Source organism: Pocillopora verrucosa, chromosome 3 (genome assembly GCF_036669915.1).
Source record: "Pocillopora verrucosa isolate sample1 chromosome 3, ASM3666991v2, whole genome shotgun sequence".
Classification (NCBI taxonomy): Eukaryota; Metazoa; Cnidaria; class Anthozoa; order Scleractinia; family Pocilloporidae; genus Pocillopora; species Pocillopora verrucosa.
In genome coordinates this window covers 2,809,781-2,832,304 of record NC_089314.1, presented here as the reverse complement: position 1 = coordinate 2,832,304, position 22,524 = coordinate 2,809,781, and the positions used below count along the sequence as shown (strand labels likewise).

Here is a 22,524-nt window from a genome sequence, read left to right as displayed (position 1 = left end):
TCTTCAATAAGCCTCGATTGTAATTCAATTATGCGCTTGAGAACGATTACACACCTCAGTTGTCTAAAGGTTTCTTCCTCTTCAACGAACAACTTTGAGTGTTTAAAGCCAATATTGCCTCTGGGGACAAACTCTTCTGTAAAACTCACCTCATCCCCTTTGCCTTCACCCATGAAAATAGAAGGCCCAAAAAAAGTTAGAAAAGCTTCGATCAAAACTCGATCAAACACTTTTAATTTTTCGTATTGTTGTCTCTATCAGAGAGCAGAAATTCAATAACTGGCGAGCGCCATTGCTTTCGAAATAATTAATGTTATTAAAAGAGAACGGGGAGTGGTAGAATGAAGATAAATTAGTAACAGAACAATGAAACTTACTGTGTTTGTCGTTTGTTTTGCTCCGTCTTTGTAATATTTGAGAGAATTGAAACGACGAGGCAGTTGTTGGAAAGATGTCATCCCTCAGCTAGGTAGCTACAAATCAGCTTTCCTTACACTTGGTCGATTTCAAAGGCCTTTTGATGATTGTAAGTGTCATTACAGTACCTCTCTTTATCCCTTAAGCTCCGAAAAAAAATTTTCACGTACGGCTTTCAAGTATGGCAAAGTAACCCACACAAAAAAAGAAAGACAAACTTCTTATCCGTTTGACATACGACCAATTAAGATGAAATGAACTCCTTCAACGCAATTTCAAGCTTTATTTCGCCAAACTAAGGTAAATAAGTGAGAAATAAAGCAAATGGTGCATTCCAAGAGGAGAGTCCAAGGCAAACTTGACTTAGAATACTACACCTGTAATCTTATGTTCGAGGTTCTGCTTCAGGTAATTCTCTAAAGTAGTTTTCATGCTGATAAGTCGTTCAGGAAAGACGTTTTACCTTAACAAAACAGAGCACATTAATGCTCTTTAGTGAACTAAGCAACCAATATTTTTAAAAGGTAGGCACTGTTTATTTTTAAGAATTGAAATACTTGTTCTATTACTCGTTACGTCCCAGTTAGCAGTTGTTTTCTATCACCTTCACGCTGCTTTCGAAAAAATAGAACAAAAAGCAAAAACGTTTTCTGATTCTCCAATCGAGAAAATATCTTTGACACAATCTAAAAACAAAAGAAATCAAGCTTTATTATCCAAGTATTTTTCTCTTTCTCCTAGCTAATTACATAATTTTGTACATAACACCCTAGCCACGAAGTTGGTTGTGTTCGAAACTGTCTCTGGCATTGCTCCCAGCTCTTTTTGGTTTCATCAGTGGGCATTCTTCTTGTACACAGCCATATTCTTGCTGAACTAATCCTAGGAGATATCTCCTTTCTGCACCAGTACTCTTTGGTACTAATTACCATTACCACAGTCTCGGGAAGAAGGGCATGCGCAAGACGAGCGGTGTTACACAAAAGCAATTTCTTTTGTGATACTTCTTTTTCTTTGATATTTTCTTGGACTTATCATGTTTCCTTGATTTCCTTCTAGGAGCTGAAAATTAATGAAGGAGTAAAGAAAGACTACTATTGGATGGCGGAGAAGTCCCTGCCTGGATCCAAATGAGAAAATTATGATCTGTTTTGACGTACTATTAAATTATCTGCGCTCTGCACGCTCTACAGCGTAATGAATTGTGGTAGAACAGATACATGTATTACATTTTTGTCAATAATTTATTTTTGTTCCGGTTATTTGATACCGTGCTTCCTTATAATTATTCATTGATGACTTATGATATGACATATCCAACAAACACACGACGAGGTGGCCGAGTGGTTAAGGCGTTGGACTGCTAATCCAATGTGCTCTGCACGCGTGGGTTCGAATCCCATCCTCGTCGAGGAAATCGAAAACGGATACGACATGTCTTTTTAGCACGTTGGCCCATAATTTTGGTTAGAGCTGGAATAATAAGATTTTTATGACAATGATCCTATAGCCTCGATCGGTTCATAGAGTTAATCTCTATCTTTTCTCTCTTTTTTTAATGTTGTTGGTTTCACGTTTTTCTTACCTTTTCCGTTTACCAGAGTAAAAACAAAACAGTTCAACACAGCTCCAAAATTTTGTATTTTTGAAATATGAATACCTCCAATTTCAGAATCGTGAAAAGAATGTACTCCATGTTCCTCTATTCTATGAAAAGATCATGTCTCCTTGAGCATCAAAACTAGCACCATTCAAAAGACAAGGGACCTACCTAATGGCGGTTTGTTTGTCACCACTCCTCGCCTACAGTGGCAGCAGTGACAGCAATTGTGACAGCAGTGACAGCAGGGACAGTGATGGCAACAGTGATGACAGTGATGGCCGCAGCAGCCGCCACAGCAAGGTTCACAGCAGCAGTGGTGACAGTCCAGGTCGTAGCAGTGCTCACAGTGAGGTTGGCAGATGCAGCCTGAAACAAAGATGATATAGGCCCGCAATATGTACAAAACTATTGTAGATCTGCAGTAGCAAGAAAACATGAGCTCGATAGTAGACACTAATGGGGTAATTAAGAATTATCGACTGACTTGATAACGTAAATTGGTCACCATAAAGAGTTTAAAAGCTAACGCTTCGAGCGTCAGAGCGATTGACGAAGGGCTAACGCTCGAAATGTCGGTTTTTAAACTCTTTACGGTGGCTAATATACGTTATTAACTCAGTTGATAACAATTAATTACCCTGTTATACTCTCCCACTGAAGCAGCACAACAGTTTCTTGAGAAACTTACCCCCTTTATTCGGTAAACTTTAATGGCCTGATCTTACGGATAATAACACCTTAGCGTATTAGCATTTCGCGACTAACCCCACAAAACCTTTCTAGAAGTTTGTTAATCGCTAACTATTTGAAATAAAACGTTATTAAGTGAACTGAGACTGTGATGGGTGGTAAAATACTCACTTGGGTGATAGCAAACTGGAACATTTACCCACTCTATGTGGGGTTTGAGTCCTCCCCAATTGACACAACAGCAGTCTAAGGAAAAAAAGGCCATATTTTGATTTAATCAATGTTCTCACAAGATAACGGTTCACTAAAACAAAGAAAGGAAATCACTACCTTTGTGCACTGCAGCTAAAACCTTACCTTCAATGATCGACGTATTACATTGACATCGTACTCACGAGGCAAAAATTCCAACAGAATTCGAGTTTACAAACCTATTTTATCATAAGTTCTGTCTTACATTCTATTTTAGAATGAATCTATCACCTCTCTATCACTAATTCTGCAATCTGACTAGGGACGCTATGATTGTTTTCTATCCCAAAATAGACAGTGAGTTAAGTGAGAGGCCTGTACCTTAGTACACAAAATAAAATGGAATTATGGGCGTGTCTTTTTGTTAGATTTTGGACCAATGGAAGATTTACATAAAAGCAAATGAATTACGCACTCTCGAGTTCTTTGCGCGATATATCTATTCGGGCCTCGTTCATCCAAACATATGGAGGCCACGCGGTTATGGACAAGTATTAGTCTAAGGGAAATGGAGGGGGAAGAAAGAGAAAAAAGAGTTTGCTTTCCAAGACGTCCACATAACGAATAAACACTCAAGTAACCAGAAATTGATTGTAGAAATGAAACGAAAATTGATCAGAGACTTAGCTGGCAGGAGGTAAACTAGTTTGCTATTCACAAGTGCCGTCTAGGAAATGAACGGACAAGCCCCCGCCCGATGCTATTGCTGTTGATTTCCGATAACATCCTACAAAGAAATATCTTACCAGTTCCCTCTGCCCTGCCTCCCCCCTCACCACCACCTCCTCCACCTCCCATTCCCCCTCTTCCTCCTGTGCCCCCTTGACCTTGACCTCCAATTCCACCTTGTCCTCCAATTCCTCCCTGACCACCATTTCCTCCCTGACCATCAATTCCACCTTGACCTCCAATCCCACCCGTGTTGCCTCCTTGGTTGCCTCCTTGATTGCCTCCTTGGTTGCCTCCTTGGTTGCCTCCTTGGTTGCCTCCTTGGTTGCCTCCTTGGTTTCCCTGATCAAAAAACCCTGGATCCCCTCTAAAGTCCACCCAATCATTTTGTTTTCGGGGTCTTTCATAATCGTCGTACTCTGGCGGTCCTGGTCCACGCAACCTTCGACTCTTATGAGGACAAGGGTGACGACATCGACGTCTACGCCGGCGCCGACGTGGCACACAGGGGGCCTCAGGTTCTGAATCTAGTTCATCGCGGTCCAACTCATCTTCGTCATACGTATCGTCATCGGCGGCATCGTCTTCAGCAAGATCGTCATTAGGATCCTCGATGACATTTGTAGAAGCAGCGTTGGTACTTCCTTGCGGAGAAGTTCCAACAGAAGGAGCTGAAACAGCAGGTTGCCCTGAAAGAGTTGACGCTTGTGCCGTAGTTCGCGTTATCGTGTTCACTGGCTGACCTGCAGGTTGAGTTTGAGCACCAGCCACCTGTCCTGCAGGTTGAGCCGCAGAAACCGCTGTAGCTGCAACAGGAACCGTTGAAACTGCAGCAGGAACTGTTGAAACTACAGCAGGAACCGTTGAAACTGCAGCAGGAACTGTTGTAGCTTGTTGAAAAGGAGTTAGATTTTGCCTGATAGGTTGCCCTGTATTCAATCGATTTTGGGCGCCCGGACCAGGCACGCCCGAATTTATGACACCTTGAATTTGCGGGCTCCTCTTTGCTAGGAAGTTCATATTTGCATAATTTTGACGAATTCTTCTGATTGATTTCACTTTTTGCAACATTTCAGAATTCTCTGAGAGTGCTCTCCATTGAAAACTGCTAAAAAGGAATGTCAAGAGCCATATGAAGTATGAAACACGTTGCATCTTGGTTTTTTCTTGCTTCCAAACCGCCACAACTGGAAAAGGAAAACCAGCACACTAGAGTCACTTCCTGATTCATTAAAATGAAACACTTAATGGATAAATCAGAATGACCATACAGGTAAGTGCGCTCTATCAAATTGTCCTTTTCCAATTGACGTCAACACGACGAGAAGGGATTTGAATGGGAGACTACCATATTTAACCTTCACTTTGAATACTACTGAAGGGAAACTTGTTTCGATAGCTGTTGTCGATTCTATCAATCATATAGTACGATAAATATTTTGTCCAACAAAGAACCTGTCTGTGTTCAGTATATGCAACAATCGATACAATTCATCCTCTTGGTATGGGCGCCCTAATTGAAAGGGGCCAAAGGTTTCAAAACCTAAGCTGAAAAACATTCCTTCCATATATCCACCAACATACACAATCCAACATTAAAGGATTCATAATCATACAAACAACCATCCATTATAAAGGCAGATGTGTGTAAAAGGAGCGCAAATACTTTTAATCAACATCTATCTAGCATTCAGTTTACTTAATTCAAGTGCACCTGTGGTAGTTAGAGAAAATGCTATGGGTGACTAGCCTGTGCGCTACAGAAAAGTTGAAAATTCTCGAAGACTACATAACAAGCCGTTTACAAACACAGTTGAATAAAAAAAATGAGATTAGAGATTGAGGTTTGCTTTGAATCAGTTACAAAAGAGCTGGTCTTCCAATACTAACCTTGATCCAACCGAAAACCTACATCAGGGCTCGCCGTTTGGACAATTCATAGTCCGAGTTTCTTCATTATTCAATGTCTTCAATGTGATCTAATCAAATTCTTGTGCTTTCCCTTTTTCAAATAAATGAAATTACGACCCAACCTTCTGTGATAAGGGAGATTAATAGGAAAAAAAAATGAAGGGAAAAATCCCACAATCTTTTCGGTTGTTTTGATAAAATGTCTCTCACAGAAGTTAAAACAATTATAGAAGCTTACCTAACAATGTGATGAAATATTTATCACCAATTAACATCGAGAAAAGTGTGTCATTTCAACAAAAAAATCTCCTGATTTTACCGAGCACGTTTAAATACTGTTTAGATAAATCTATTAGTTTTTGAAATTTATATTTAAGGCGAGATATTTAGCGCGAACCAATCTCTCTTGAACACTAAGCTACAGGCCACACTACTTCACCTGTATTCTTTGATATTTCAAAGTACTTGAAAGGGCATTTGCCACCCTAAATAGGGTCAACCACTAAAATGTCTATATGTGTGTAAACAGGCACGGCATCTGGTAACAAAGGTGATTATCTTCGCATTCAACAACATTCTCGGCCGCATGGTAAAGGTTGGAAGTTGTCGTAGACATTTTGGTAAGAGACGGACCCAGTAAGACCAGTTAACACAACAAAGTTTAGCCGTTTTTAGCGTAACTACGTTTTAATCCGTCTTCAACGAAATTCAACGTTTTATCTAAACCTAAATTTTTTAAAGATGGCTTAAATCTTGCAAAGTTCCTTACTTCCAAGACCCACCTATGAAGAAATCTCGAGGTCCACCGATTGTCTTAAACTGTGGCCTTATTTAACTCCGTCAAACCTTTTTCCTCTTTCATCAGTCTACATATGCACTACACTGTTCTGCATACATCCTCTATAGTGGTAAAAAGACTTTCCTTAACAATTGGTGGTGACACTGTAAAGAGAAATAAGATGCTCTTTAGAGTAGAAGATAAGTCTAATGCGACCTTCGACGGATCTGAGTACGTTCTTCACTAGCAAAAGCATAGAGGGTATTGTTTTGTTCAGAAAACAGTAGTTTCCTTGTTGTCACACATTTCTTCTCACATCTCAGTGGACGACTGCCGTGGGAAGCCAGGTGATTCTTTTGACGTGTTCTAGGTACTTAACCATGAAATGTGGCACGACAAAGGACGAGTAAGGCAGGGGGAAGGTTCTGGAAGTTTTCTCGCTATTGGACACATTCGCATCCCGGCTAACCAAGCAACTCGTTTAAAAACAAAGTTAACGCTTGAAACTTACTTGCTTTGTCAAGATTGTGGTCTACGAACGTAAGCAATCTTACCATGAAACCAGAACTGTCGTAAATGTAGAAAATAGTCTAGCTTTCTGCGCTCGCCTCTCCTTCAAAGCGTACATGCCAGTTTCAGAGATATACTAAGAGGCTAGAATCTCCATGTTGCTGATTTTGACGCCCAGCACTAGAGGCACTCTTCCAGCTCAACAACATAAGACATCAGAAGTGCGGTCGTTTCACTCATCTTCGCAACAAAGCCCGAAGCGGAGGTTAACCCTTTAAACCCTCAGAGTGACTAGCATCTAATTTCTCCCTACAATATCACCCCTGAATCACACTTCAAAGTCGTGAGAATAAAGGAAATGGTAACAAGGGAAGAAACCTTTTGATTGACGAACAAATTCTCCTTGTCAGCACCATAGGGAAATGTATAAAGAACAGTGTGGGGAATATGCATACTGATGTTAGGGTGTAAAGGGTTAATAACACGAACTCTTTCGGCCTGGACATGTACGTCTGTTTCCTGCGCTCTTCGACTAAATTTCCGAAAATAAAGGAGAGCGAGTGTTAAGGGCAATTTAGGGAGATCAGTCGCACCAAAGCTAGAGATACCCAAACAGGTGGGCACCCCATCGACAATTATGAAAAATTACCACCATTCAACATAATCACACCAGAAAAGACGCAGATCAAGGATTTAATTATTCCTAAAAATCATTTCCAATTTATTGCTGATCAAAATAAACTATTTTAGACATGCTGAGGAGAATCGAATTTGTCATGACCTGGCCAATGATGCACTCACCAAACCTCTGTGGGACTAACACAACGAGTGTACTTCAGGTGAAAACTAATCGATCTTGCGTGACGCAAACAATGTTTTTCTGTAGCAAGGGTCACGCAACACTGATCACAAATACTTACTCCCTGAAAAAAGTCAGCCAGTATTTTCTTGAACTTGACTGAAATTAATAATCAAATGATTAATGAAATACCTCTTTATGTGCTATACCACCCGCTACAAGTACTTCAGGTCGAACAAAATTTACGAAACAACTGTGACCAGTCAATGTGCAAGTGCACATTATGCTGTAATCAACTCCACGCTAAATTTTCTTTCCAAAAATATTTACAGTACAAAGTGATTTGATTTTCACCAAAAGATATTAAACCCGATACTCTAAATGCAAAGCACAAATGTCACGCACTTTTCATTCTTTGTACTCTTCATAGCAAAATTCATTAGAGCTTGTAGCTTCCATTATTTAGCATAAAATTCACATATTACAGTGACTTATAATTCAAGCTATCCGAGTGATCTCACACTGTCATTGTTATGTCAGCCCCTGAAAACTGTTTAAATTATCCAACGATATTAATTTTACTGTGAAATTATCAAAACTATTTCAAAAATCTCCTGTTTACTATTCACACAATTATAAAAGTACTTCAACTGTACATCCTCCATCGCCCAATTCCTCATTAAGAAGAATTTCGATTCTCTTTTAATGAAAGGGGTGGAAGATTGGTTGCTGACATAGCTCCCTCCTGACGGCGTTTAATTACTGCCTCTTGGAAGCAAGAGGCAAAAGAGGAAACTACAGTTGAAGGATTTATAGTGACCTAAATTGCTTGCTATTAGTCTACATCAATATTTCTTAAGCGAATGACCAGTAATGAAATCTAGAATGCAATTGGGTTTTTCCTTTGCTGCTCATTACATGTTTCATCTACCCTTGGTCCATTGTGTTTTGTGCTGTTCGCGGCCAAATCCTTCATCATAGTTCCCCTTGGTTTTGAACAGCTGTTTGAAGTGCGGTTTACAATAAAGTTTCCCTTGTAGGGCAGCATAGTTTCCAAGTCTACAAGAAGAAAAAAGTGACAGAAAAAGAGTCAATTCGGCTACAATGAAGTTGGCATGGATATCACAGAAGTACAACAGCACCGCCTCATCATTACGAATTCTTTAACTGTTCAAGACGGTATTGTAACCAACAGTTCCACCATAAAATAAATGTATCTAAGCGCGTTAATCCTAAAACTCGTAGAGGTGATTAACATTTAGCATAAAGGTAATTAGGAAAGAAAGGCTCGCACCCTGAAGGGTTTTATCTTGATGGGGCAACAAATTATTATCTTTAACAATTTTCAAAAAAACATTTAAGGGCCAAAAGAGAAAATACAATTCTCTTCCTAGAAGTTATTGGGTCATGTCAAGATCTGTCAGATTACGTGTTTCAGAAACTTTCCCTTCATGAGTGACGAGGCAGAATTTCTCCTTACAATACGATATCAAGCATACAAATGATGACAATATAGAAAAAAAACAATTAGAGGATTATTAGTTGATCCAATACCAAATTCTCCAAACTAACATCATCATAACTGCACGGTTGACAGTAAAGAGAATCACTAATTAGATCAGGGCGGGAAGGGCTCGGGTCTTATTCGGTTTGTTTCCGTGCATTCCGATTGATTTTGCTGCTTGAAATGTTTTTAGATATTCATAAGTCTGCTGCTGACCAGATAAGTTATTTTTTCAAAATTCCTAGTTAAGCCGCATGCAGTGAAAATTCCGCACATTGCACTGGCCTTTTATAATGATATCAAAAGCGTTTAATTAACTAACATTACCGAAAGAGCAAACAGATGTACTCGGAAAATGTCTAGAGTTAGTATCAAATTCTCTCAACCACTACCTCACTGTATATAAAACACTGCAACAATTTCCCCCTCCTCTAGTGAGTTTTTGCCCCCGGGGGGAGGGGGGGGGCAAATCAGTCGGCTAATTTGAACAAATGTACAGATGTACAGAGAAGGTAGACTTTCAAGTTGAATAACTGTAAATCAGATGGGAAAGGAAAGAAGAAAACAAAACCAACGATAGCGAGACCAAGACTAAGACCAAAAACAATAACAAAACAACAAATGAAATTAAAAAACGAAACAAAACAAACGAGGAAAATAACCATCAAGTACAAGCATACACAAATGTTATCACTATCATTCACTTTGCCTCCATAAATGTCATTACATAATGATTCTTCTAAAGTCTTAGGAGTTAGGACTAACAACTCAAGACGAAGCCTATAACCCAATGTAAACTCTTAAAGACAACAAACTGCTAGAAAATTTACTGGGTTGTAAGAAACTTGGGAAACTTGCCATGTATAACATAAATGACAATTCAAATGTGACACGGCCAACTGTCAAGACGTTTAGAAAAACTTAGGTAGTCAGGTGTAATTTGTAAGTCAGTTGGAATTCTTGCTGTATTCTATTCTCACCTTCAGGCAGATTTTGGTGGTTTTCCCACTCTACCAAACAAAAATGTATCAGTAAGTAACACGATATTCTAGAAACAAAATTTCTGGCGTGTTTTGTGATCATGAAGATCTTGTGAAGATGACAGGACTGTGAATTTCTCATCAGGCATATACACGGACGACACAGTGATGTTGATAATTTAATTGGATGAACGCTGTAGTTGACTTTCGATTTATATTTACGCGAAACTCAGTTTATCTTAGCAATTTTCTTGGCTACATTAATCCAAATAGTCCCCTTGCCACTAAATGCAAAATTAACATCTTGTATTAGAGCGAAGTTCTATTTAATTATTTTAAATGTAACGACCTTATTCGAGCTTAAAGTATATGTACAACGTATGTTACACAGAATTTGTTTACATTCTAACATAGTTCCTTTCCATTTTAGCATTTTTTCTCTTATAGCAACTTCCTTGATTCATGATCAAATTTTATTTTTATCCTACATTGTAAAGATGTTTTGACTTTATCATTTCTTAATATTCAATTATCGTCGTCCACCATATCATTCTGGCTAGAGCAATTTTGTATAATAAAAATAACTCGGGAATTCTTGTATATAACTCTATCAGTTAGTTTGTATATATCTCTTTAACATTTCTTCAGAAGCTGAAAAGTTTGCCATCAAAAGTATTTAAATTACCTGAATTTATTACCATTAAATTGGAACTAAATAGCAAAAAAATTGTCTTTTAAACTGTTCAGTATACTGATGGACTTTTAAATTAATTATGAACAAAAATATGAATTGCAATTGCAAAATCACTTGGCAGGCCTCACAAAATTACTTTTTGGTGATAAAATCTACAGACTACTTAAGTTTTTGGGTGAGTTACTTTCTGAGATGCAAATGGTCGCATGTTTAATAATATATGTAGGTGTCAATAAAGAACACAGGTGCAAATGCATGCACAACTGACACAAATAAGCTGTGATGAGAGTGTGACATACTGCAATGAGTACATGTAAATCAACATTGCAAATAAAATACATATATGTATGTAATTATGGTAGTCAACCAAATCTAAACTGTATCCAGAAAAAAAACTAAATTAAAACATCTCATGAAAAATAAATATACCTATACTTACTGATTATTTTGCAGAATATCAAACTATCCCACCCATGCTTAATGTCAGTACTAACTGGGTACATGCATTTAAAGTACCACAAAAACTGCACTTAAACAAGTTTAAAGACCATCCACAAGTTCTACAACTTACAGTGGACCTACATGTACATGTAAAAGATTTTTAGATTATGTATCATCACTTGCAACCAAAGCTGAAGCCTTGAGTGAAGCCTTGGAGCTGGTATGCAGTACATGTGGTTCCTGCACTCAGTGTGAAAGCATTTGTACCCATTTACTACCATTAATATGGGGTTCTACTAACTGGGTACATTTCAGTTGCTACTGAATACAATGTACATTATACTGATGCTCCCCTCCCTAGCAAATTACCGGGGTATTGATGGCACATTTATATACATGTACACAAGGTTTATGAACACAACCATATACAGGGTTTGTACCATTTTTCAAAAAGAAATTTCAAGGACTTTTCCAGGAGGTGGATTGTTTTTTTCCAGGACTCCGAATTTCACCTTAAACCATTTCATTCCCAAGGTTTCACCATCAATTCTCCTTGGGGTCAACATATATTTCTTAAACAAAATGTATTCTGAAAAACTTTCTTGTTTAAGTTAAGCAGATTTCCAGGACTTTTCAGGTTTTCCATGGCCTGTCCAAACCCTGCATATACTGTACTTCTGAAAAATTCTTAGTTGTGAGAATTTGATTCTATTTCAACACATTTCCCCTTTTAAGGTCAGTTCTAGTTTTTAATACTATCAATTCCAAGCATCTTCACTTCACATGATGCACACTTCCCAAAGTAAATATCAACTAATAATTATTGCAAGTGTTGACAAACCTTAATGTTGATTTGCACTCAGCACATTTAAAGCATGTTTTATGGAACACCTTGTTGTCAGCAGCAAGCCTCTCCATTGGATAAACAGTCTTCGTGCATGTCTCACATTTCTCTTGCTGAGGTGGTGCAAAGCGATTAGTCCTCTGTTGGAAACAAATGGGGTATAATAAAACTACAATTAAAAAAACCTGATCTTCAAATCTAACTTAAAATTCCCAACATGAGGTTGCTACATACATGTACATGTACAGCAGTACTATATGAAAAATGGGGGATCTACATGTATGATTAATCTTAGGAATCATTAAATCCCCTTACTTTAACATGCACTCAACTGAACCTAGTGTTAGAATTCATATCTACGTAAAAATAAACTAACCCATTAGCTCTAACAGAGCCTTTGCTGACAAACAAGCTACAAGTAACATAAGATATAAACAAGTCACCACTACTGACAACAGTCCTTCTCAGGACTACACTCAGCCAGACAATCAGACAACACTATCACATTTTACCCTTGGGTTCAACCTATTTACTGTGTAAAATAAAAAATGACCATTAAAAAAATGATAGTAATAAGATTAAATGTATGATACAAACTCTTGAACTAAACCCCTACCTTTTCACTATCATCATCAGATTCCCCAAAATTCACAGTTTCCTTTAGGATATTAACTGGCTGTTAGTTGGTTAAAAAGCTTAAAGTTTGATAAAGATTAGCTGGTTAAATTTAACAACACAGTTAACTGAAGTTAATAAATGCTACAGCAGCAGAGCAGACTCAGAGATTCTTACTGGATTTGGTGTTACTTCTCAGTGCAAAAAAGAAAACAACAACCAGATGCTGTAAATATGAATGAAAAGAAAATAGACGGCACAGATTCTTGTTCAGAATTTTTTCCCATAGTTTGGGGCATTTCAAATTGTTCAAAACTTCGAGAGGTTGGCAGCTGGAACTACTGTTTAATCAGTGGGCAACCATGTTCTGTGAGGTGGTTGTCAGTAATAAATTTTGGCAATTTTTGATGACCACTAGATGACTTTAAATTTCAAACCATAGCATACGAGTAAGTATTTTCAAATTCAAAATTCCATGAAGTTGTGGCAACGGGGCAGTACAGCAGTACATTAATGGCAGGAAAGTTTTAAAAGAACACCACTTTTAATTCACTTACCTCAAAACAATCATTATTGGAACCACCTTGATTAACCTCATACTTGAGGACATTAGCACATTAATGGATCACACATTCATGGGTTAGCACATGAGCAAATTAATTTTGTAGTTCTATTATGAGCATAAGCCAGCATGACACATAAGCATGTTTATAAATACGACTGTTAACACCAACACAACATTCATGTAATGCACATTGGAGACGCACAGTGGTACAAGGTGAACATGTCCACTCAAGCAAGGGCATGAGAAGAAAAACGTCCCCTGACCCAGTAATTTCATTTGAAAGAGTAGAATGCCAATGATAATTAAGAATAAGCAGAAACAAACAGTAAATCACAGCTTACAACTCAAGAAATATGTTTTGAAAGAAGTTTCAGAGTGACAAGTCTGTAACTTGATAGTTGGAAATGTGAAATGTAGACTGTACATATATTTCACAAGTTACTGTAAAAAGACATTTCAAATTTAACTCTTTAATCCCTAAGAGTGACGAGGTTCTTATTTCTCCTCACACTATCACCCCTGAATAAAAGGTTTAAGTCATGAGAATACAGGAAATGATCAGCAACTCATAAAGCTCTTTGATGGTTTCACAAATTCTCCCTGTTAGAACCTAGGAAATGTATAGAGAACAGTGTGGAGAATATGCATAATGATGTTAAGGTGAAAAAGGTTAACAGGTACTGTATCACATATCATTTAAGTGTGTAACTGCTGAAAAAAAAAAAAAAAAGAAAAAAAAAAATCAAAAGTTTTTTAAAAAAGTTGTTTTACTCACAGTAACAGGTTTAGTAGTTGTATCTTTGGTATTCTCTTTTCCCTCAAACTTGTTCAGAGTTTCTCTTGCACCTCTTGGCTTGTAACCACTATTCTCTCCCTGGACACTTGCTTTCAATTTGACACTGTCAATCTCATCATTTTTCTCTTTTCTTTGTGCTCTCTTTTCCTGAAATGCAAAAAGTCATGAAAGATTTAAAAAGAAATATTTAAAGAATATCGAGACAATCCACACATAGGTTGTTTATAATTATTTTTATCTAGAAGGAGAGAACTTAACAACAGCCTTAAATTAACAGGGCAATTTTGGCACTGAACATACATGTACAGGGCATAACGGGTCCCTTCAATTCAAAGTGCATTCTGCCAATCACATTCTATAGTGAGTACAATCAGAATTATCAGTGGAAAACATCACAAAAAAAGAAAGAGTACGGGAAAGAAACAACAGCTCTGCGAGAACCAGATCTTCAAATATTCAAACAAAGACATGATTAAAAAGAACACTTGGTCCACATCTAAACAAAAGTCAGATATACATGTACTGAGCCAAACTTTCTCTATTTAGGTAAGCAAAACTTAAAGCATTACTTAATAGCTTATTTACAGCTTGTGGAATGAATTGCAAAATATTGAACAAATTTTCCCTCCCTGATGGCTGCAGATTTGTTAAGGTGATAGTATCATTGTTCAGAAGAACAGTTTGACCTCATTTAACACACATGTACTGCATGTACTGACAATACAAAAAATGCCAAAGTTAAATGCTCCATGTAAATTGTACCTATCCAAAACTACCTTAGATATAAGTATATAATGATTGCACAAGTAAGAAAAAAATATTTTTTAATCATACAAGTACCTGTTGATTTACCTGATTATCTCCTGATTGTTTCCGTGCTGACACAGTCTCAGTTTTAGCCTCTGAAGGCTTTGAATCTCTCACTCGAGATGTACTCAAAGTTTGTTCTTCACCTCCTTTCTTCTCAAATCTTGATTTCACAGATGCTGTGTATGTTGACTTCTGCTCAGAAGTATTACTTGTTTGGTCTTCTTCTGAGGTAGATCCTCTCTTAGTTAAGGCTTCGACAGGTATTGCTTCACTTTTACTGCTGCTTCTCCTTCTCTCGGCTCTCTCTCTCCTCTCCTGTCTCTTACGTGCCAATGCATCTTCCTTCTCTTCTTCCTTATCAGGTTTGGCTTCCTCTTTCTTTTCTGTTGCCTTCTCAGCAGCCCTTGTCGCTGCTCTTCGCGCTGCTCTTTTCTCATCAATTGTAGATTGCACTTCTTCTACTTTGTCCACACTAGTGGATTTCTCAACATTACCAGTCTCCTCAGACTTGCCAGCACTTTTCAATCTTCGTTCAGCCCTTCTAGCTGCTAAAGATGTTCTCCTTGCAGAAGAGGTATCTGATGGAGCTTCTGCATCATCCTCCGAAGTACCATGTGCACTCTGCCTTTTTCTTTCTCTTCTCTCAGCCCTTCTTGTAGCCAGATCTTTCATTCCATCTTCTTCTGATTTAGATTTTTCTTCCTCTGAAGGTTTAACTTCACTTTTCTCAACTTCCTTTTCCTTGCCATCTTGTGAATCCTTACCTTTCGCTTCTAGCAACAAACAAAAGATGACAATGTTTTAAAGAGCTACCAAACAGACAACCATGGTAAAAAAAAAATAGCAGTCCACTTGCCATAATACTAGGTTTTCATTGGTGTACTGGAAGGAAAATAATGTGAAGTAACAAGAAAAAGTTATTCACATATGAATTAAAAACTAAGTTCAGGCCATCTACATTTTAGATTTTCAAATTCTTGCCTGCGATATTTCAAATTAAACACATGTATTTGTAAACAAATCATCATGAACAAATGGAATTAGCTAAATCAGCTGCTTTACGATACAAAAATTGTGAATTTTTTCAACCCTACAATGAACAGAGAGCAAATTCTGGATGAGGCTGGTTTGGTCACACTTCATGCAACCTGACCAATATGCCCTGAACATACATCTACCAAAATGTTCATCTACAGAATCAAGCAAAAAATATTCCCAAAGTTGCCTGAACTTATATTCACATCCCACAAAAATCAGCAACTCAAATCATAACTTAAAATATACATGCACCATGTGAAACTCTTGGTACACCCACCTTCCTCCATAGCTTTCTTCTTTTCTCTCAAAGCTCTCCTTGCACGATAATCCATTGGGACATCTCCATCATCACGCATAGTAACAGATGTGGCTGGTTTAAGCTCATCTTCAACCTGTTTAGGTTCATGTTCTTCATCTTCCTTGCCATCATTGGTGTCTTCTTCAACATGGAGATCAACTGGACTGGACTCATACACATCTGAAGATGCGACTGTAATTTCACCTCCAAAATCATTTTCAATCATCTCATTTACTTCTATTTGTTCCTCTTCATCTGATTCATGTTCCTCACCATTCATTTTATGATTGTTGTCATCCTCAAGGACTTCCCTTGCCTCTCCTTCTCTCTCCTCTGCTTCTTCATCTTGAGCTTTTTCTTCTTCAAACACATTCTCAATCTTGTCTTCTGGAGTTGCTTCTCCATGTGCCACAATTTCTTTGTGTTCTTTGGACTTTGATGAAGATCTGCGCCTCTTCTTCTTCTTCTCATGTTCATCTCCATGTTTCTCTTTCTTGCTTTTTTTCCTTGTGCTTCTATCAGGTATTTCTTGCAGTCTTGATTTATCACTAGTTTGAACTTCCAAATCTTTAGCAGCCTTCTCTTCAAAAGTCATCTTGTGCGATCGAGCTCTACCAGCAATAGCTTCCTCCTCCTCATCTCTCAACTTCTTTTCTGATGTTTTGATCATGCCAGCCTCTACAACCTTTTCATCAAAATATTCTTTGTGTGAGGACGCCTTTCCCACAAGATCCAATTCATCACTTTTGGACCTAGCTGTTTGGACTTTGGAGGCTTCCTCAGCAAATTGCTCAAACTTTTGGCGATGGGACTTTGCTCGTCCACTCAAGTCAATCTCCTCATCTTCCACCCGTTTAGAACCCCTTTGACTTCCATCATTTGATGACCCAAATTTTTCAAACATTGCACGTCGCGATGATGCCTTGCCAGAAAAGACATCTTCCTCTAAATGAAACTTGCGAGATGCTTTGACTTGGGACTCTTCCTCTATCTTTTGTTGGAAAATATTGCGATGAGCTTTTGCTCGCCCTGAAAGGTCTACATCTCCAAGGATTCTTCTCTCTGCACCGGGTGATGTTGCTTTATTCTCTGATGCATATTTTTCAAACAACTCTTTCTTTGATCTTGCCTTCCCAGAAATATCCACTTCTCCTTCTTGCTCACCAAATATTTTCCTCGGAAGAGATGGAGACACCTGGGCGCTTAGCCTGGCCTGTTCCTCAAAGAGCTGTTTATGAGATTTTGCTCTTCCTGACAGGTCAACCTCCTCGTCTTCCACTTTGATTTTTGGTGTCACCTTTTTTACTTCATCTGCAGCTGCTTTCTCAAATGTGCTGCGTCGAGAACTGGTAGGCACAAATAGGTCTCTCTCTTGCTCTATGGGTCTGATTCTAGCTGTTCCTGTTTCACTTGCCTCTTGAGCTTTCCTCTCAAATAGTGATTTACTAGATGCAGCATAACCATGCTGAGGGCGCTCACCTTCAGCTATCTTCCCTGCTTGCTGGAGCCTTAAATAAATAAAGAGGATAAAGAGGTACACACATGAAAAAGATATCACCACTGAGAGCTCCTACAAAATATTACAAGCCTGTCAAATGGTGTAAATATACCATGTGTATAAACATGACCCAGCTAAAATGAGGGAATATCCAGTAATAAGCACAGTAGCCTATACTGGGAACAAAAAAATATCCTTGAGGAAACCTGTCTGCAGACATTACTTCCAAGGTTCCTACATTAGTTTCCCTTAAGCTTCTCTGTTTGTGAACTTACTGTAGTATTGTATGGAATTGTTGCAAAGCTAGTGATTCTAGAAAATTAGAGAGGGTACAAGAACGGGCCCTTAGAGCTGTTTATTATGATAGCATATCATCATATAGCGACCTCCTTAAGAGGGCTAATCTAAAAACCTTACGTAATAGGCGATAACATGACATAGCTGTGTTAATGTTTAAAGTTAAAAATGATCTGTGCCCTAATAATATCAAGAACCTGTTTGTTATTAATAACAACAAATATAATTTAAGAAACAATGATTTCATTATCCCTAGAGTTAGTACTACGCGCTATGGTAAGCACTCTCTTAGGTACTTAGGTCCAGTAATCTGGTCTAAGTTAGATGGAAAAATAAGAGCACTAAGAATGCTGCAAAAATTTAAAAACGCTTTACATAAAGTAGATATACAAAGTTTAATCTCTTTGAATAATTGCAAGAACTGTATTTTATGTAAATCTTAAATATTTTAAATATTATCAAGATCATATTATTGTAATTATTATTATCTTATTATCTCATTATATTAAGGTTATTATCTTATTATACAGGGTAGGGTATTATAAACATGGGGTCTACTATTTCGGGGTAGGGTAGTTTTATATGGGAAGAGCTCTTTTATCATATTCCAATAAATTTTTAATGCATAGTTTTAAATAGATTAGATTAGTTTAGTTTAGGTGTCCTTACTTAGTGGGAAACTGCTATCTTATTTGACATGTAAATAAAGTTTATTATTATTATTATTATAACTAAATGTTTCTCACAACATTTTATGTCAACAGACAGATGTTAGAGTTTATTTGCCTTAAAAGGAGTTTATTGATCACAGTTTAATCCTTTAACTGCCAAGATCTGATTGTTAACTCTCCTCTGTAGCTGCTACACATTTCCTTGTAGATTAGTTATGAGAACTTGGTGCTAGATCAACATAGCAGCTTCTACCTGACAAGTTTGAATATTCTCATTACCTGTTTGCTGAAGAATGTATTGATATTGTAGGGAGAAGTTTTATGTTAATTACTTCTGGAAGTTAAAGGGTTAAGTGAGCATGGTACACACATTTCAGGGGAGGGGGGTGGGAAGTTAACCATTACAATCTGTGTGATGAAGACCAACACAAAGTGGAGAATGTCATGTCTGGTGCAATCAATATGCTGCATGTAAAACCACAAAAATCATTACTTTAACCAGAAAAAGTTTCTAGTGTGGATACAGTTTACCAGTAGCTACACAAAGTCATACTTGGTAGCAAAAAATACATTAATTGGGTAATGTGAATATTTCTATATGCTCTCTAGTAAAACTTGGTATTCAAGTGATGTTGGAATATTTGCTATCATACCCTTAAATCTACTTCTCAGAGGCAGCTGTTTTACAATTTCATCCAAAAAGAGGCTCAGATGACAGCCATCTGTGTGTTACTTGAATTCTGAGACGCATATTTATGACATAAAAACTATTAAAAGGCTCTTGAATGTCAATTCTCATTCGATTGCAACGGATTCATTTCAGATATCAAAATTTTCACTTACAATAAATTAAAAATTCACAAAGGACACTGTGAAACTCCGGCAATGACAAGTTTGTTTAAACAATAAAAACAAAAGAAGTCAGCTTTTAATAGCCAATTAGAAGCCTTGACATTTCATTTCTAACACAGTTTTCGATTAACACCTACTTCGTGAGTTCAAACCTTGGCAGTCGAGTTAACAGCTTTGACGTGAGGATTTGATTCTTTAATGAATTTGTTTAATGATTCATAATCTTTCGATCCTTCGTCTTTTCACAAGTATTCTGAATTGGAAAGCGTGTTAAAATCACAATAAAAAATTGACTATCAGTCGGTGAAACAGAGCAACCTTTGAATCGACGAGCGACAAGAAATAGCAGCAACCTCATGTGACGTGAAATTCCATTTGAATATTTGTGAATAAAAGGACGGAAAGCTCGCTATTTACAAAACGAAATAAATTCTAACAGTTACGTAAGTCCTGGTTTATCTGCCCAGAGGAAAAGTTTTCGACAACAAAAGCTGCAATCAAAATATTTCCTTTGCTTTTTATGTCCAACATGAAACGTATGGTCGAGAACAACATCTCAGCATGATGTGCTAAGGGAGGCTCGTTAATAAGTCAGAAAACAAAGATAGAAAATGCTTTTGTGAAGGGAAAGCTCGTTATAAGCCGATTTAGAAGCTATGAAATGACACTTGCTACCACTACACAGAAATACCGACAATTTAACCACTGATCTAAGAGATCACAGCGGTGATAAACCTGAAAATTGCATACCGGCTGCATTGCTAAATGTTAAACCGTGGCCTTATCGGTTAATTCAACCAGAAGAAAAGCAACTTAAAATTATGGCCGCCTACATTGGGGTGAAAAGTCTGCTCCATAAAATGTACACGAAAGTAAGAAATATGCGAATTTAAATTAGAAAATCTCAGCAAAAGTTCCCATGTTACCTCTCAGATTCCTCCGAATCGTCGCTGTACGATTCTTCCGAAGATGACTCTTCTTCGCTCGAGCTTTCCTCTTCCGATTCCCCTGTTTCTTCCTCGACTTCTTCCTCTGATCCTTCAATTTCGCCATTTTCTTCCACGTGCCTGCCACTCTTACCGCTACTCGAGCTAACAGAAGTGTTTCTAGCTGTGGAACTGACCTTGGTTTCTCCTATTTCATGATCTCCGTTCAAAACTTTGGATTTCAATGGCGGGCCGGTTTCGTCCTCTGCCAACTCCATATCTTCTCGTTCGTCGCTACTGGGGTCGTCGGCCATAACTAAACTAATACTTCTTCGTCTTCAGTTGAAACAGAAGCACAAGACAGGAAAATTCCACAGAGAATAATATCACAAGGCCAGAGGACACGAACGAACGCCCTCAGTCAGAATTAGTACGCAAATGAACGCTAACTTATTACAAGTACTTTTGTGAGAACAAATAAACAATCGAACGGCCAATCAGAAACGTTCTAGAATCATACCAAATGACCTCTCCGAATCACTCCAAATTTGGTAAATGTCAGGGAATCATCTTCCTTCTTTCAGTTTCACTGTGGTCGCACTACAGACGTTAATTACTGTCCACTGCATTGACAAACAGTGTGAGATGCCTGACAGGGAAAATTTATAGTGAGCTTCCAAGATAAACGCAGCTTGTCTGAAAAAATTAAAAGAATGAAAAAAAGAACAAATCAAATTTTGTTTTATAAAATTTTACACATTGTAGGAACTCTGGCATTGATGGAGAGTTCTAATTTTTGAGATTTTTTCACGTTTCGCTTGACATGAAATCCGTGAAAATCACATTTCCTACAAATATCTGCCGTTAAGTGGGTATTGTATTGCAAACTGCAATATCAGGAATTTTAGCAAAAGGGGTATATGTTTAAATATTTAGTCGAAATCTGACATCAGAGCCACTGTGTTGAGTCATAGAAGCAAATTGATCGTCAATGAAAGGAATCCAAATCATTTGATTTGAATGGGAGTATTCGACTATATTTAGTGGAATAATTCTATTTGTACGTATGCTGGTAGGTATTCAACACGGTAACGGAATTTATTTATATTTACCGTAAAAGTGGGCGACTGGTTCCGAATCGAACTTCTACACGAAAATGCATGCGACGGACGTATTAGTACCCACTACCGTAATTCCGCGTAGGTTCTCAGTTTCGCCTTTTTCCTTCTCTTTAGGAAACGCAAACGAAAAAAATCTAAATCAGTTATTGCAGAATATAGATCATTTGAAAGCAGTCAGATGTTGATACTCCTAGATGAAATATTTACGCTGCAATTTGTTCGGCTAATCGATTTTTGACAGTTTTTCGTGTTACAACAAATAACATGAGCCGTTAAAGAAGATTTCATGTTATTTGAATAATCAGAAGCTCTAAGAAACACAATGGCAGCTCACGAGACGAGTCCTCTATATTTCGTAACATTTCCGAAGCGGAAACTCGTTAAACTAACGGCATACTTAGGTCAGTGGGTATGGCATAAGAATCAGGAAATGCTTTGAAGTTTTTGAAATGTTTCGAACCTTTGTTTTAGGCGGTACAAGACTGTAACGAGTTATAGTTTTTAGCTAGCCAAACTTCACCGTTACTTGTTTACCCTTCTAGAATCTGTTATCTTTATTGTAATGAAAGTTCTCTAGGGGTGTGAAAGTAACTCGACTTTCCCATATTTCACGGCGTTCAAGGGTAAAGGAAATAACTGTCGACAAGGAATCTAGGTAATTTCAGGATAAATTCGCAGTTTAGAACTTGCAGTCGAAATCATGAAAGTAAGTTGAGACAATGTGTGGGAAAACTGCCCCAAGTTTATCATCATCATTATTATCAATTGAAGGGTTATAATGACCCAGCTATACTGTACTGGCTGTTGCCACATTGCGAAGCCCGAATTCCGAAATCTTCAAAAGATTTTAGTAAGCTTATGGTGGCTCAGTTAGTAACACATCTTTCAATAATGGTTAAACCAAAGTGATAGGCGATAATCTATCATTAGTTCGAATGAAATCCA

The 22,524-nt window shown here is 37.7% G+C and overlaps 2 protein-coding genes and 1 non-coding gene across 8 annotated transcripts; 1 reads left to right on the top strand and 2 right to left on the bottom strand.

Annotated features, from left to right (window-relative positions):
• Positions 1-993: 993 nt before the first annotated feature.
• On the bottom strand, positions 994-5,721 carry LOC136279816 (uncharacterized). Its single transcript, XM_066164103.1, has 5 exons — positions 5,522-5,721; positions 3,709-4,818; positions 2,882-2,956; positions 2,189-2,386; positions 994-1,479 (listed from the first exon to the last, which is right to left on the bottom strand). Exons 2-5 carry the CDS (start codon positions 4,784-4,786, stop codon positions 1,349-1,351), a joined length of 1,482 nt encoding a protein of 493 aa, XP_066020200.1. The 5' UTR covers positions 4,787-4,818; positions 5,522-5,721; the 3' UTR covers positions 994-1,348.
• On the top strand, positions 1,747-1,828 carry Trnas-gcu (transfer RNA serine (anticodon GCU)). The gene has a single exon. It is a non-coding gene; the product is annotated as a tRNA-Ser (tRNA).
• A 1,763-nt stretch (positions 5,722-7,484) lies between the features above and the next one.
• LOC131799401 (caldesmon) lies at positions 7,485-20,999 on the bottom strand. Of its 6 annotated transcripts, XM_066163184.1 has the most exons (8): positions 20,459-20,999; positions 16,194-17,722; positions 14,909-15,651; positions 14,048-14,215; positions 12,709-12,750; positions 12,090-12,232; positions 10,114-10,143; positions 8,550-8,688 (listed from the first exon to the last, which is right to left on the bottom strand). In XM_066163184.1, exons 1-7 carry the CDS (start codon positions 20,770-20,772, stop codon positions 10,116-10,118), a joined length of 2,967 nt encoding a protein of 988 aa, XP_066019281.1. In that variant the 5' UTR covers positions 20,773-20,999; the 3' UTR covers positions 8,550-8,688; positions 10,114-10,115. The 6 variants fall into 6 exon arrangements, with proteins under 6 accessions (XP_066019279.1, XP_066019278.1, XP_066019280.1 ...); XM_066163182.1 differs by lacking the exon at positions 10,114-10,143 and having other exon boundaries at positions 7,485-8,688; positions 14,909-15,648; positions 20,459-20,997; XM_066163181.1 differs by lacking the exon at positions 10,114-10,143 and having other exon boundaries at positions 7,485-8,688; positions 20,459-20,992.
• Positions 21,000-22,524: the final 1,525 nt, after the last annotated feature.